The sequence below is a fragment of the Canis lupus genome, chromosome 22 (assembly GCF_011100685.1).
Source record: "Canis lupus familiaris isolate Mischka breed German Shepherd chromosome 22, alternate assembly UU_Cfam_GSD_1.0, whole genome shotgun sequence".
In the NCBI taxonomy this organism is placed as follows: domain Eukaryota; kingdom Metazoa; phylum Chordata; class Mammalia; order Carnivora; family Canidae; genus Canis; species Canis lupus.
In genome coordinates, this window is record NC_049243.1 from 29506010 (window position 1) to 29523065 (window position 17056).

Below are 17056 nucleotides of genomic sequence, written 5' to 3' on the forward strand. Positions count from 1 at the left end.
GGATTAGGTGGCTGCACTCGGCTCAGGTCCTGGGATCTAGCCCTGCTCAGGATCCTTGCTCAGTGGGGAACCTGCTTCTCCCTCTGCTCTTCCACCCACCTCTGACTTGTACACTCTTTCTTTTTTTTTTTTTTTTTTTTATTTTATTGGTGTTCAATTTACTAACATACAGGATAACACCCAGTGCCCGTCACCCATTCACTCCCACTCTTTCTAATAAATAAATAAAAATCTTTTAAAAAAGAGAGAGAAATCTATCACCTTACAACTGAGGCCCAACTAGCACTAGTGGTTAACCTAGGAGCACAACCTGGGTCTCTTGTTTCTCTGGCCAGTCTTATTTTGTATCTTTGAATACTTTCCTTTTTCAAGGTAATATATTATCAATAACTAGCCAGTTCTCACATATAGGGGGAATGAAAGGGTTATTAAAATAATTGTTTCCTATAATTATATAAAATTAAGTTTCCTATGATGGATGAGCTGTTTTCTCAGTGGGACCATTTCAAAATGTAAACAACAATGGTTATTATAATTTTAAAGTATTAATAATACAGTAAACACTATGCTTATTTTTCTCCCTGCCTTTTTAGCAGAACTATTTGAATAGATAGTACAATTGTTGCTCTTTTTTTTTTTTTTTTGTAAGCTTAATAAGATGTCAGGTAGAACTTTTCTACTAAATCATAAAAACACAAAGAATAAAATAAATAAGTTTTAGAGAAATCTAGGCTTGACTATTTTTATCTGTGATTATAATTACTAAAGACACCCTTTTGGGAAAATACAGTTTATTTTACTCATTTCACTGGGCTTCAGGAAGAGAAGTTTAGTAAACACACATTCTCTCTTCTTTCCCAGAAACCCCAATAGTTTATTTTAAAACTAATTCTAGGGTAAGTCCTTTTGATCTCACTGCTATCACTTAGAGAATTATAGTGTGGTTTTGCAATTCTGGCTAGAATGCAGATGTAGGATCTTAACGACAACAACAACAACAACAACAAAAAATCCTAGATTTTATGTTAAATAATTTGAGTTCAATAATAGGAAACTGTTCTACATGTTAAAAAAAAAAAAAAAGCCAAACTCCAAACTCTTAAGATTTTTACAGTAGGAAGAAAATAACTAACTGTTCTTATTACAGGGTTTCCATGTTTTGAAAGTTACAATCTCAGTTGATCTCTTAATGAGATGTCTGTGAACACAGGGAGAAGGTTGATAAGAACCAAGGGCTTCTCATCTATTCCTTCTGTTAACTGTCCAGCAGGTTCAGAAGACAAATTTAGGAATTTAGGACCCCTGCCTACATCCATTGGGCAAAGCACCCATCATCATCCTAAGGCTGTACTAAAAACCTCCTCAAGGTTTGTCTACATTTTGAGGGAGTGCTAAAACGTGGATTCACATAGTTTTTTCCCCTTCTGCTTCCTGGCACATTTGTATCCCTCCTTCTTACCTTCATTACTTAATCATTATCTGTATAATGTTAGCTTCTTTTTTATTTTTTCTCTCTGGCTTCCACTGAATTGCATCTACTTGCCTGAATGTCTTTATGTAAGTATTGGCAACATCATAATCCTCTAATTACTAACTATTGGATATATTTTTGTGGATAAAGATAGGGTAATTTCAATTTTATCATTATATATGCATAGATTTTTTGTTTATATGAACTTTATTTTTTTCCAGGTTTATTGAGATATAATTGCCATACAACATTATATAACTTTGAAGTGTACAACGTGATGATTTAATATACCTATAATTGTGAAATGATTACCACGATAAGGTTAGTTAACACCTCCATCACCTCACATAATTACCATTTTTTCTTTTTATTGTGGTGATAGCACTTAAGATTTACTTTCTTAGTGACTTTCAAGTGTATAATTCAGTACTGTTAACTAGAGTCACCATATTGTACATTAAAACCCAAAACTTATTCATCTTATATGTGGAAGTTTGTACCCTTTGACCAACATCTGATAATTCTATGCCTCACCTTCCACCCCACAGCCCTTGGCAACTACCATTCTACTATCTCTATGATTTGGCTTTTTTAGGTTCCACATACAGGTAAGAATATACAGTATTTGTCTTGCTCTGTCTGACTTATTTCACTTAGTAGAAAGCCCTCAAGATCCATCCACATTGTCCCAAAAGGCAGGATTGCCTTCTTTTTTTATGGCTGAATATTCCATTTTCTATATCCATATGCATGTGTATGTGTATAATTTCTTTATTAATAGATACTTAGGTTGTTTCCATGTCTTGGCTACTGTGAATGATACTGCAATGAATATGAGGGTGCAGAGATATCTCTGAGATAGTGATTTTGTTTCCTTTGGATATATACCCAGAAGTGGAATTGCTGGATCATATGATAGTTTTATTTTTAATTTTCTGAGGAAACTCCATATTAATTTTCACAGTGGCTGCACCAGTTTATCTTTCCACCACAGTGCACAAGTGTTCCTCTTTCCCCACATCCTTGCAAACACTTGTTACTTTTTGTCTTTTTGATACTAGCCATTCTGACAAGTATGAGGTGACATCTCATTGTGGTTTTGATTTGCATTTCTCTGATGATTAGTGATGAGCATCTTTTCATGTACTTGTTGGCCATTTGTATGTCTTCTTCAGGTTCTATGCTTATTTTTCAAATGAGATTTTTTTCTCTTTTTCTTCTTTGCTATTGAGTTATATGGAGTCTTTATATATATTGGATATTAACACCTTATCAGATAGATGGTTACAAATATTTTCTCACATTATATCATTTGCCTTATTATTTTGATTGTTTCTTTTGTTGTACAGAGCTTTTAAAATATGATATAATTCCACTTCTTCATTTTTGCTTTTGTTGCTTGTGCTTTTGGTGTCAGATCTGAAATATTATTGCCAAGACTAATGTCAATTCACCTATATTTTCCTTTAGTAGTTTGTTTCAGGTATTATAATTAATCCATTTCAGCTTAACTTTTGTAAATGATGAAAAATAGGGGTCCAATTTCATTCTTTGGTGCATGACCATCCAGTTTTTCTAACACCAATTATTGAAGAGAATATCCTTTCCTAGTGAACAGTCTTTTTTAAAATTTTTTTAAAGATTTCATTTATTTATTCATGAGAGAGAGAGAGAGAGGCAGAGAGAGAGAGGCAGAGACACAGGCAGAGGGAGAAGCAGGCTCCATGCAGGGAGCCTGACTTGGGACTGGATCCCGGGTCTCTAGGATCAGGCCTTGCCTGGGCTGAAGATGGCGCTAAACCACTGAGCCACCCGGCTGCCCCCCCAGTGAACAGTCTTGATAGGGATTGCACTGAACCCATAGATGGCTTTGGGCACTATGGACATATTAACAATATTAGTTCTTCCAATCCATGAACACAAGTATCTTTCCAATTACTTGTGTCTTTGATTTCTTTCATCAAAGTCTTGTAATTTTCAGTGGTTAAATTTATTTAAAATACTTAAATAGTATTTTATTTTTTCGAAGATATTGCAAATGGCATTGTTATCTCTTTTTCAAATAGTTTGTTGTTAGTATATAGAAATGCAACAGATTTTTTCTATGTTGATTTGTATTTTGTAGTAATTTTACTGAAATTAGCTCAGGTCGTTATCTTAGGAACCTGAGATTAAGACCCATGTCACTGAGCTCTGCACTCAGTGTGGAGTCTGCTTAAGACTCTTTCTCCCTCTCCTTCTGCCTCCCTGCCCCCCAACATAAATAAGTAAATCTTTAAAAAAATAAAAAGGCAACTGGGAGTCACTGAGGGAGTAATGGGAGGTGGAATATTTTGGTATCATGAGAAGGTTTACATTTTAGAAAGGTCATATGATTTCTGAAATCTAGTGGAGAGCTAATGAGGGCCTGGCCTTAGATAGTAGAAATGGGATGGAGAAAACGGGCTAATTAGAGAGATACTAAGGAAATAGATGGACAGGACAGGCAATGGAGTAGACATAGAGATGAAAGACAAGACCAAATGTTAGGCATGGTAACATTTGGCAAGTCAGGGAAGGCAGGAGGAGGTTTGTGGAATGAGATAGTCAAGAAAGATATTTGGACATATCTTTGTGTCATATTCATTTCCGCATTTATAAAAGTAATGCATATGTCTTTTGCAAAAAAACTTGTAAACAGGAAGCACAATATCTCTATTTGAAAATAGCTGGCATTAAAGTTTGGGTGATTTTTTTTTCTGATTTGTTCTATGTGGCAAAATATGCATTGTAAAAATGCAATCACAAATTAGAGTGCTTTATACATAGCTTTTTTATCCACTTCACTATGTATTTTTAAACATTTCCCTGGATTGGGGCACCTGAGTGGTATAGTGGTTGAGCAACTGCCTTTGGCTCAGGTCATGATCCTGGGGTCCTGGGATCGAGTCCCACATTGGGCTCCCTGGTCAGCAGGGAGCCTGCTTCTCCCTTTGCCTATGTCTCTGCCTCTCTCTCTATGTCTCTCATGAATAAATAAATAAAATATTTTAAAAAAATTCCCTGGGTCATTGAATTGCCTTTCACATTTTTAGTGACTGAGTGATATCCCACTCTACAGAAGAAACGTAATTTACTCCACTGTCCCTGTTGTTTAGATTGCTTTGAGATTTTCATTTTTTAAAAAATTGTATTTATTTGAGAGAATACGAGAGAGAGAGACAGAGAGAAAGAGAGTGCAAGAGTGCAGAGAGAAAAAGCAGGCTCCCTGCTCAGCAGGGAACCAGATTCAGGGCTCAATCCCGGGATATCAGGATCATGACTTGAGCTGAAAGCAGACATTTAACCGACTGAGTTACCCAGATGCCCCTGATTTTAATTTTTAACAAATGCATCATGTCATCACAAGTTTAGTCCTCCAGAAGCTGAAAGAAATGGAGTTTAAAGAGCAAGATATTTATTAGGGATTGACCCCTATGAAATGAAGAGGGAAGAAGCAGGAAAGAGCAAGGGAGAAGTTGCACTGTGACCCAGGCCTCATGTTTATGGAAAGGACCCATCAGAGGTACTGTTTTGGGGGGAAATGACTGGGCTTTTTTTTTTTTTTCTTTCTTTTTTCTTTTTTTTTTTAGGATTTTATTTATTCATTTGAGAGAGAGCGAGAGAGTATGAGGTGGTGGTGGAGAGGAGGCAGAGGCAGAGAGAGAAGCAGACTCTCTGCTGAGCAGGGAGCCCCAAGTGGAGTGGAGGATCCTGGGATCATGACCTGAGCCAAAGGAAGATGCTTAACTGACTGAGTCACCCGAGAGCCCCGACTGGGCTTTTCTAACATACAGTCGTGCAGTCACTCAATCACCAGATGAGAGCAGCTCTGGGAGGGCCATGATGAACTCAAAGGAGACTGGCTGCACTCTGCAGCTGAGGCCGACCTTAAAGGGCTGACCAGACTCCTCCTCCAAAGGAAGGTTTGGCTAGTGTATCTGTATCCACCACAGCTGCTCATTTTGTGCACAGATCTTTCTTCATATGCTTAAAATAAGTACCCAGAAGTGGAATTGCTGCAACAGAGTATGAGTAATTAAAAATTTGTTTAATATTTGTCAAATTACCTTCAAGAAAGGTTGTACCACTTTATCCCACCAACAGTTCATCACTAATGTATAAACACAGAACAATTGTACTATTTTTAAATATTGGAAGGTACTTCAAATTCTTCAGGAAAATGAATAATATTCTTGATGTTTATTGCTGTGAGTTTAACTTTAAACTCCTGAGATAGGTTACATTTCTCTACAGAGCTGTAGAAATCTTTCTATACAGATAAAGCACTCAATGACTGAATAGAAGGCAAAGATTTGGATTTGGGACTTCTGAGTTGCAAATTCTATTGTTAATGAGACAGAAATGGCTGGTGCCTAAGCTAATTTGAAATAGAGTTCACAGTACCCTACAGCTCTTTCCATGTAAGTATTTGCACAAATAAATGAAATTCCCATTTATCAGGAAAAATCCATATCTGACACACTACTGTTAGAAATGGGAAATAACTATCATTTATTAAGTGCCTACTATATGCCAAGAAATGGTTTTTACATACACCATTCTATTTAATTCTCACAACTTCCATTTGAAGTAGTTATTATCAGTACATTTTTCAGATGAAGAAATTGAAGCTCAGTGTGTCTGGTAACTTGGTAATCTTAGTCATTCAGATTCCCAACTCTGCTTCTTACCATTCTGGGGTGTTATCCTCAAAGCTTTAAGTCAAATTACATAGCAGCAGCTTTGAACAGTATAGTATATGTATATAGTAACTGTAGTAACAGTAACTCTCATGAAGCTTGGGGAATGTCTGTCCTTCTCCTGGACTGGAAGTGCATGGGAGTCAGAGTCTAACAAGACAATGCCATTCTAAAAAAAACCTCAGGAATTTAAGAAACATAACAGACAAGTAAAGAGAAAAAAAAGAGAGAGACAAATAAAGAAACATTCTTAATGATAACTGATGGTTATAAGAGGGGTGGGTGTAGGGGAATGGGTGAAATAGGGGATGGGGATTAAGAAGCCCACTTGTCCTGATGAGCACCAGGTGATGTATGGAAGTGTTGAAGTCACTACATTGTACACCTGAAACTAATATAATAGTGTAAACTGTATGGAAAATAAAAACCAAATTAAAAAAATACTTTAGTAATAAAACATAAAAAATGCAGTGTGTGGGGGGCGGTTGAAGGAGGCTATTCCAGGCTAAAAAAAGATCTAACCAAATGCAATGTGTTGTCATTGTTTGGATTCTGGTCTGAGTAAGACAGCTGTAAAAGGTATTTTGGGATCAGTGGAGGAATTTGAGTCTGAATTGGGCTTAAATTGATAGTAGGTAATTATTGTTAGCTTCAGTTAGGTGTGAAAATGGAAATAAGATTATGGAGAAAAGTGCCCTTTGAAAAACTGAGGTGTATGTTGTAATACTTAGGGGTGAAAATATAATAATATCTACGCGTAAGCAGGAAACGAAGGTGAGGAAGTAAATAAGGCAAAATGCAAATGATTGTTAAATATAGATGCTACGTTTCTGCTATTCATTATACTAGTCTCCTGCTCTGTGCTTGTTTATGATGAAAAACGACATCAATCAACCAGAAAAAAAAAAAAATAAGGGTTTGTTTCTTTTACAGGAGAAAGAACCGATCTTCACCTTCCTTCAAAGGTGACGTCGTGTACATGTGGCCTGAATAGGGCTCCAGGAGCATCACGCGAGGTCCCAGGGAGACTAGACCAATGAACACGTTCCTTTCCAAAGATTTGATTTTTGTGGGAAAAGAAGTCCCATACGCCGAACCATGAGCTTCCGACCCTCCAGCCCTGCGCACACACGCAGGACCGCCGGGGACTCCGAATACCTGTCACCTTACTCCGCGACGCTCAGGGCGAGGGAGGGAGAGAAATGCGAGGCCTCCCTCCGCCCCGAGCCTCCGCGGAGACACCCGGCTGGAGAGGCAGGTGCCTTCCATCTCCCCCACCTGGAAGCGGGGCGGAGCGGGGGCCCGCCCGGTGAGTGTGTGTGTGTGTGTGTGGGGGGGGGGGGCGGGGATGGGCGGCGCGCGCTCAGGCCGCTGCCCTCACCTGCCGCCAGGAGGGCCCGGGATCCCGCGGGGGAGGCCACGCACCTGGCGGAGGCGCGCGCGGCGGGCTCGGGCCGCAGGTGAGGGCGGCGGGGCGGGCGCTGCGCGTCACTGCGGGCCGCGCTCCTCCCCGGGGAAGTTTCTTGGCCCGGAAAGGTGCAATTGTGTGCAGCTATTCCTGGTATGTCAGGCGGGTCGGGCGGCCGCGAGCCGAGGGGGCGTCGCTAAGCCGGGCCGGGAGAAGGACGGCGGCCAGGAGGCAGGGCACCGGGAGGATGCGGCTGCGGGCGCGGGCGCGGGGGCGCAGCCCCTCCGGGCGGAGCCGCGGGAGCCGGAGCGTGGCCTTGGCGCTCGGTGGCATCCCTGGCCCAGACGGTCTGCCCACAAGGGCGGCTGCGGCCGGGAGCCCCCCGGGGAGCCCCGGGGGGGCGGGGGGCGGAGGCGGACGGAAGCGGCGACTCCGCGGCTCGGGGTGGGCTGGGGCGGGCCGGTTCCGGGGAGGGCGGCGGCCGCAGCGCTGCGACCTTCGAGGTCTCCGCAGTGGCCGGGCCCCGGGGTCGTTTTCAGGAGTTGGGAGGCAGCCACGTCTTCAAGTCCTTGTGGGTTCGAAACTTTTCCAAACTGCGGAGCGCAACAAAGGGGGAAAGAGAGCCCCGGCGCCTCGCGGCTCGAGCAGAGGCGGGGCGTTAGGGCCAGACGCGCGCGGGACCCCGGCCCTCCGCCCTCACCGCCCTCACCGCGCCTTCCTCTCTCTCCCTCTTGCCCCTAGTCCTAGTCCTGGAAGGGATGGAGGAGCCCGGGGCCGACTGCGCGGTAGCCTTCGCCGAGGCCCAGAGATGGGTGGAGGTGAGTGCCCTTAACTCTTTTCCGCACGAGTTTGCGGGCCTCCTCCCGGGACCTGCGCTGGCGCGCGGAAGCGGGTTGGTTTGCAATTTGGGGGACTTTGCAACTCTTGCTGCTTCTATTTTTTTTTTTTTTTTAAGATTTATTTATGATAGAGAGGGGGGGCGGGTAGAGAGGCAGAGACACAGGAGGAGGGAGCAGCAGGCTCCATGCAGGGAGCCCGACGCGGGACTGGATCCGGGGACCCCAGGATCGCGCCCTGGGCCAGAGGCAGGCGCCAACCGCTGAGCCACCAGGGATCCCCCTGCTTCTGTCTTTTAACAAAGTCCAGCCAAGCCTCGTGCTGCTGCTCCCCCCGCGGCGGGCTCGCTGGCTTCCCCCGGAGCCCCTCTGCCAGGGCAGAGTCGAGCGCTCGCCCTCTTGGGTTTGGGGACCGCACATCCCCGTGCGCCAGACCACGTCAGCACAGGGGCACGGGCGGCCCTTCGGGGGTCGTTACTGCGGGCGCCCGGCTCTTCCCTGCAGGCGGTGTATTAACGGCGCCGTTGTGGGAGGGCGGCCGGACGAGGTTAGACACTCGAGGCGCACCTGGGGAGATGTTTTCTCCCGCGCGGCCTCTGGAGCCCGGGATGGAAGTCAGGGTTTTCACTTATTCAAAGTCGGCATTGCTGAGACCAAGGTCCCCTGGGGGTCACGCACTGAAGGGCAGTTACTTTCCCAGCTGTGCCCCCAGAGATCTTCCATTTCCACCGAAATGCAGATGGTCTCGAGGAGGTTTCTTCATGACGCCTTAAGGTTACATTTATCTATAAAAAGGTAACACCAGGGGATCCCTGGGTGGCGCAGCGGTTTGGCGCCTGCCTTTGGCCCGGGGCGCGATCCTGGAGACCCCGGATCGAATCCCACGTCGGGCTCCCGGTGCATGGAGCCTGCTTCTCCCTCTGCCTGTGTCTCTGCCTCTCTCTCTCTCTCTGTGTGGCTATCATAAATAAATAAAAATTATAAAAAAATGGTTACACCAGGACTTCTATCCATTTTTCCACTGGATGAAAAAGATGACGCTAGGGAAGTATTCAGAGCAGATGTGAATTCGGAGCAACCTCTTGTTAGAAAATTGTTGCCTACACTAGCCTTGCAGTTTTTTAGAAGTTATTGGTGCCACGTGCGGGCTTGTTCAACGTAGTCAAAAATGCAAATTTGGTTTAAAGGTTATTCCATAGGAAACAACCCATTTAAAAATCCCAAAGCACACAGTGTTTAAACATAATTCCTTTGTCTCTAAAGAAACAAATGTACATATGTGGGGAAAAGGAGAATAAACTTTCAGTGTTACATTTCTAACAGTAAATAAAGAAATGTGAGATGTGAGTAGCATTATGCACTAGAAAGTGGGGGAGAAGCCGTCAAGAAATTCGCTGTTGGTGTCCTTTTTGGAATGAACTTTGAACTAGTCTGAAGGTGATTTAGAAAGGTGTGAGGGGAGGAGGAGGAGGATGTGAGGGGAGGGCATGGGGAGGTTGAGAGAATAAACACTGTATTTTTGAATTGAAATGAGAGTGGAAAAATTTCAGCAATGCAGTTAAGAGAAATGACTTCCCTCATTCAGAAACTTTGAAAAGCCAAGGCGTCCAAAGGTAATTTTCCATTTGTAGTATTTGTGCTGCATAATTTTAGGAAAGCAATTAAACTTGTCCTTTGGTTTTTGAGTGGTGGGGATGGGGGAGAGAGAAGGGAAGAAATATGAGGACTCCTCTATGTGGAGTTTGTATCTGCATGCTGTGTATTTCCTTCAGGAAATCTCTGGATATGGATCATTTCACACTTCTCTTTTTTAGTATACAGATTTTGGAAATCTAAAAATTCCTTGTTTGTTTTAGCTTTCTCATGGTTGTGTAGGCTCTCTGTGAGAAATTTGCATCTAATAAACTGGAGGGAAGTGTGTTGCAATAAAAGATATCAGAGTGCGTGGTCCATGTGCTTATCTTCCCACTCTCATCCATTTCATCTAAATGTGTTCATCTTTAACAGAGAGACACATTATCTAAAGGCTTTGACATATCATCATAATATAGTTCATGAGATTAAAATTCACCTCATTTTTTTCCTAGTGCCACTGGAAGCAAGGCAGTATGTTCCTTGAAGATATGTGAATAATTTACATATTCATGTATACTTTCAGACGCCCAAGACATTCAAAATGACAGCAATGGGCTCGCTGTTAGGTTTATTTTATTTCTCCAGTTAGTGTCCAATTTATGTGTCTTCTTAGCTTCGCCTTTACAACTAAAGCACATATTTTAAAATTTTGTTCTTGCCAAAAGATGCAGAGTGGATGACTCCCTTGTTACCACAATTGCCTCTTAACTCTGGGAACCCCTAATTTAAAGATAAAATATTAATCCTGGAGTGTATTTTATAACATTTTGGAAAGTGAGGAAGATTATGGTGTCTTTCTTCTACTTGCTAATATTCTTGCTCCACGTTCCCTATCATACTTTCTCTACATATATTGAGGCCTATGTGGGTCATTCATATATATAAACACATATATGTTTATAATATACTTTGCTGTTTTCATTCTCAGCTGCAGCTTTGACTATCCCAAGGTCAAGAAACTCCAATAACCTTGTAAAATTTTGCATGATGGCTAGTGTCCATGTTAGTATGTTCTTGTCATTTCTATTCCCTGTGATTTTAAATAGCTGATGTATTATTCCCACAACCAAAGTTAAAGTTTTATTAATTTTATTTTGGGAGGAGGAGGAAAAAGGGCGAGGCAAGGACTAGTGGTTATTATTCTAGGGATTAAAATTTTATGACTAGTTTAAATTGTGCTTAAATGGTTAGAAATGTATGTATACTTAGGGTTAGTATAATATTTCAACTTAAAGCAAATGTGGTCATGTGACCCTTTAATTCAACATGATGATATTGGATTATTATCTGGTTGGAAGTGCTCTTTGGAATATTAATAATGTAGCAGAGCTGGTTTATGATTAAACACTGGTTTAAAGCCAAATAATGTAATAGTTTAAAGACAGAGGCTGAGAGGAGCCTGACTCTAGCAAGGTCACGGAGTGGGTGGGTGATGAAGCAGAAATCGCCTGCCAGACCCTCTAATTTTAGACCTCTTCTGCAGCACCTTCTAATTTTCTATACCTAACAGTTACCTCTGTCTCTCTGTTTTGGGGCATTAAAAAGCCTTAGTAGTAAATTGACAAAATACCAATAAGATTGAAAACTGGATCCATCACTCATTGCATTGGCTGGTCACAGTCAGTGTTTACAATCTGTGGGTTAATGTTGCTGTCTGGGTTGAAGTTTAAATACAGTAGTAAGTACAGTATGGTTGGAGTGGGAACAAGCTAACCTCATTCCCCACCTCCTTGCTCACCTGTGCTTCCTCTTATCTCTGAGTTTGATTCTTTCCATATCACTGTCACCCTGCAGAAGGACCTGAGGATGCCAAGTTGAGCTCATTGCCAAACCTGGTATAGGAATATGACTCCTTACTCACTTACTTCAATTAGTCTGTTTCTCTGCCTACCCCTAAATCTTTCTAAGTGATTTTCCTCTTTCTCTGTAAACCATATCCTTTCTGCTAGTGATTTCCAACCTGTGGTCTAGTTTGAAAGGGTTTACTCGGGATACATGAGTCCTCAGTGCACACAAGCATTATCTGTGGACTAAATGAGGGTTTCATGGACTCGTGCTGTGGCTTTTCAGATGTATATAGAATGATGTAAACATCCATTTGAAAATGTTCCTGAATTCATAAAAGCATTTCTGGTAGTTATGTATAATTTCAATGAACAGATATCAAACCTGGAAATAACTATGATGGTAAAAATTTATTTAAAAATTTAAATGTTAGGAAATAATTCTTATACTACCTGTTGCAGCCGAAATTATTTTTTCAAAATAAAAACCTGATTTTGTTAATTCCTTCTCTGGGAGTCATGAAAAGATTTTAAAGTCCACAATCTTTATTATTTATTTATTTATTTTAGAGATTTTATTTATTTATGAGAGAGAGAGCTCACATAGAGGGCAAAGAAGCAGCAGACTCCCCACTGAGCAGGGAGCACAATATGGGGCTTGATCCCAGGACCCTGGGGTCCTGACCTGAGCTGAAGTCAGACACTTAACCAACTGAGCCACATAGGTTCCCCTAAAGTCCACAATCTTTATTTACATTGCACCGTGAAGCATACGATAGCGTTTACAGCTTTTTACAATCTCATCTCTGCCTATATATCTATTTTTATTTTTTAATCTTTTCTCTGTAACTGTTTGCCTAGTTGCCAGATAGCATAGAGATTAAGAGCACTGTTTTGTACATTACATACGGAGTACTTATTTGTCTTATAATTGGAAGTTTGTACCTTTTGACTATTTAATCTAATTCATGGTGACTATAGTCAATACTGCCGTATGGTATATTTGAAAATTACTAAGAGAGTAGCTCCTAACATTTCTCATTGGAAGGTAAAGAAATGTTTTCTGTAATTATATGGGGAGATGTTAACTTTTTGTGGCAAGCATTTTGCAACATATGCATGTCAGGTCATCGTGTGGTACATGTTAAATGTATACTGAACTGTGTGTCAGTTATATCTCAATGAAATTGGAAAAAATTTAAAAAGGGAAAACCGTCACAGTATTGGGAACAAACCACGGTTCAGGTCTTGGCTCTGGGACCTAAATGCCATAGGGCTCAGTTTTCTTTGTTGAACCTCCCATGATGGTTGTGCCTGTTCAGTGACAGGCAGACTGCAAAGTGATTAGTGCTCTCTGATCCTTGCTTGTGTTTTCCCACCCACAGGAAGCTGTTTTCTCACCTTCAGGCTATTGTGCATGGAATTCAGATTATTCCTTGTTTAAAAAGGAAGGAGGAGGTAAAAGGAGCCAGTTGGTCTTTCCTTGTTTACCTAATACCCATGACTTCTTTCCAGTCCCCCAGGCTTGGACTAAAATCAACCTTTATGTGGGGCCTTTTCCGAACCAGCACACCTCCACTCCACCCATTCCCTCCTCTCCTCTGTCGCTCTTCTAGATCTTTCTTTTTGCACACCATGGTATAATTCTATCCATTTTTCCATATTAGACAAGGAGCTAACCGAGGGCAGGAACAGTATCTATTTCAGGGATTTGACATAGTCCCTGGTAAATGTGGAATAAAAGTACAGTCTGAAGGCTACAGCTTTAACAAAATTTAAAAATAGGGTTTTAAGGAGCACAATTTATTTCTTCTCCCAGTGGAAACTTGCTTCAGTGTCTAAAGCTGAGTTCATTGCTTGGGGGTTGTTTGGTCTGGACCAGCTACAAGATGTGCCTTCATCTGGGTGCTGGTGTGCACTTGCCTATTTACCCAGTGCTTTTTCCTCTCCTCCAGCCCTGCTCCTGAGTCATGTCGCTCTTCTTCCTGCCTTCCGATTAATCCTTACCCTCATGGAGATTTGCACTCAGTTATTTTGTTACCCAGAAAATGCCTGTTATGTGTTACTCTGGACCAGCCACCTGACGGACTTGATGATTCAAATGCCACATGCTTAGCCTCTTTGCTGGACTTCCAGACAGAGACATGCTCCACAAGGAGCAGACACACAAACACACACAGCACCACTGTCACATAATTGCCATAGAGGAAATTTGCACAATGTATAGTGACAGCATTTAGGAGGCAGTCTGAGTCTGCTGGCGGAGTCAAGCAAGCTCACGGAGACGGAGACGCAGCATGTACATCAGGCTGCAGCGGGACTAACACGTTTGCTGACTTTGTGGATTTATAACTTGTTGCAAGAGCTTGAGGTTGTATATAGCACAACTTTTAGGAGTTGCCTAGAGAAGCTTATTTTTACTCAGGTCATGTTGACATGCAGAGAAATGCACAGATTTTAAGTGTACAGTTGTAGGAATTTTGTCCAATGTTTATAACCACATAACCAGCAATTGAATCAACATGTAGAACATTTTATCACTCAACAAAATTCCCTTCCAGAAGGGCACATTAGACTCTACCTCTTATAGGCAACCACCCTTTCGGTTTCTGGCATCTTAAATTTCTTAGTGTAGTTTTGAACAGCCAAGAAATATCTTGATTGTCAATTTGTTCCTTTTTTCTTTATATAGCATTTTACTGTCACTTGAACACAATATCCTTATTTGGAAAATAAATTCCAGGACAAGAAGGATGGTAAGAGACAATAGTGCTCACAAAATCTTCTTGAGAAGGAACTGATTCACACAAATAGGAACCAGGACAGGGATGCCCTTAGAATAATAATAGCCTGACTCCAGGAGGTATAAGCACATATGTCAAGGTATTTCCTGGGGAACTAGGAGGATTCCAGTACAGTGTTATTCTGGATCTTTCCAACTTGCTCATGCACTGAAAGTTAGAAGTGGACCTCTTCTTAAAATGGGGAGAAATAGGGAGCCCTGGGTGGCGCAGCGGTTTAGCGCCTGCCTTTGGCGCAGGGCGCGATCCTGGAGACCCGGGATCGAATCCCACGTCGGGCTCCCGGTGCATGGAGCCTGCTTCTCCCTCTGCCTATGTCTCTGCCTCTCTTTCTCTCTCTCTGTGTGACTATCATAAATAAATAAAAATTAAAAAAAAATGGGGAGAAATACAAAGAACTAGTACATTTAAAAACTGGTGTGTCCTTGAACCAATTAGAGGGATGGATTCACTGGGTCAAAGGGAATGAATGATTTTTTTTTTGATTTTTTATTTATTTGAGAGAAAGCTTGAGGGGGTGGGGGAGGAGGTGGAGCAGAAGGATAGGGAGAAGCAGACTCTGCTGAGCAGAGAGCCTGATGTGGAGTTCAATCCCAGGGCCCTGGGATCATGACCTGAGCTGAAGGCAGACGCTCAACTGACTGACCCACCCAGGCGCCCTGATTGTTTTGGTTCTTGACATATTACCAAGTTACCCTCCGAAAGCTATGTGCTGGTTTGCAACCATCAGCAGAGATAGAAGGGCCCCAGCTTCTCCATATTCTGGCCAGAATTAGAAATTGTCATTTGTGTTTTTTTCTCTAAATAAATAGGTGAAAGATGCGTGTTATTCTCCTCTTTTCAGATCCCTAGTGATGTCAAACATTTATCTAACAAATGACTCATTCAGTTTCCTCCTAGTGAGAAGTTGAAACATGAGGTCACAAAGGGCTCAGCGGACCCCTGGCCTGGTAAAGTGCGTCCCCAAGGTCATGGACATGGTAGGACCGTTAAGGAAGTGTCTCCTGAGTCATCTTGTTTCTTTTTTGGGTTGTTTGGAGATACACCCTCTGAATTCTCAACAAAATTTTGAGATGAAGAATGGAATAATTGGCCATTTTGAGGAAGTGGAGCACCTCGGTGTTTCTACAACCATTGATAAAGCACAGAAATCCTTAAAGCTTCTCTTAGGCTGAGAGGTGAATAATGTCCTGAGCATGTGGCAGGGAGTATGCTGCTTCATTCAGTTTGGTTCTTGTCCTTCGTGCAGTGCTCTAGCATGCATGCTCTCTGGGTGCCAGGAGCACTGTGGCTAGTAAGGGTCTCCTGTTGAGACTAACTGGCTCCTTTAACATCCTCCTACCTTTTTAAACTGCTTGTCAACATAACAGTATTTGAATTAAAGAAAAGTTCTAGTTTTGAGAATGTTAAGAAAAACAAAGCACCATTAATCAATTTGTTCAACCCTTTTAGTTTAGAGAAAATAGATGTAGGAAAATAATTTCATCTCTTACCATCTGCAGACTGAATTGTTTCTGCTGTCCTCTATCCTATAGTTCCTCAAATGCTTGTTGAAGGAATGAATGTTTTGTGTCCTGTTAAGAGATTGGCTTATTTAATTAATGCTTGCACATCTCCTTAAGCCTGTAGACTGTCAAAAGTGTATTAGAGCCTGAGGAAATGATAAAATATGTGTACCTGTGCTTACTCTTCAGTTTCTAAAGATAATTACTAGGTGTGTGTTTTTAAAAACACTTTTGATGTACTCAAAGCTCTTAATAAGGATAAGAATTGTCATCTGTGCACAACTTTGGGAACAGAGGTTTAACATGCTCAATCTGCCACTTTGCTCTAAGTAGATAGGCATTAGCACATTCTACAGATGACTCACAGCACAGTCCCATAAACAGTCTTTCCAAAAATTGCAAAATCCTCCCTCATAGGATTCTCAAAGACTGTTGTGCATACGATAATCAGTTTGGTGCTTGAGTGCATTGAGATGATGGTATACAGCGGTAGATATTATGTCTGTCTTTAAGTACAGCGGGGATTGTCATAAGGAGAGAGATTAGAAAAATTCTGTATGGGTTCAAAGGGCAACACTAGTAATTACTGATGAGGTACAGTGAGACTCTGGCATCAAGTATTCTGAAGCTGTTTCTATAAACAAAGTGCTATCCTGTGCCAGAATAGGCTGACTTGAATAGGCAGTGAGTTACCTGCCATGAAGGTTTTACAAGAGAAGGTAACTGTCAGAGCAGCTAGTACTTTTTTCTACATATACAAGACATATGGCACATGTATTAACCTTGCATACCTTTGTAATGGACGTGATTACCCACGGGTATTTTCTCTGATGAGGAAAAAGAGGGGTGAGAGGTCAAGTAATTTACTCAGGGAAACACTAGAACTAGTAAGTGG

At 41.8% G+C, this 17056-nt stretch overlaps 1 protein-coding gene across 16 annotated transcripts in view; it reads left to right on the forward strand.

Annotated features, from left to right (window-relative positions):
* Window positions 1-7279: 7279 nt before the first annotated feature.
* The window catches only part of LMO7 (LIM domain 7), a 197361-nt gene continuing 187584 nt past the window's right edge, over window positions 7280-17056 (forward strand). For 7 of the 16 annotated variants that reach the window (XM_038569772.1, XM_038569771.1, XM_038569773.1 and 4 more), the window contains exon 1: window positions 8342-8418. In XM_038569772.1, coding sequence (XP_038425700.1) covers window positions 8359-8418 — 60 coding nt within the window. In that variant the 5' untranslated portion in view covers window positions 8342-8358. Of the gene's footprint in view, window positions 7502-7780; window positions 7832-8027; window positions 8045-8341; window positions 8419-17056 lie in introns of those variants that run through there. The other 9 variants (XM_038569762.1, XM_038569765.1, XM_038569764.1 and 6 more) reach the window with 6 other exon arrangements.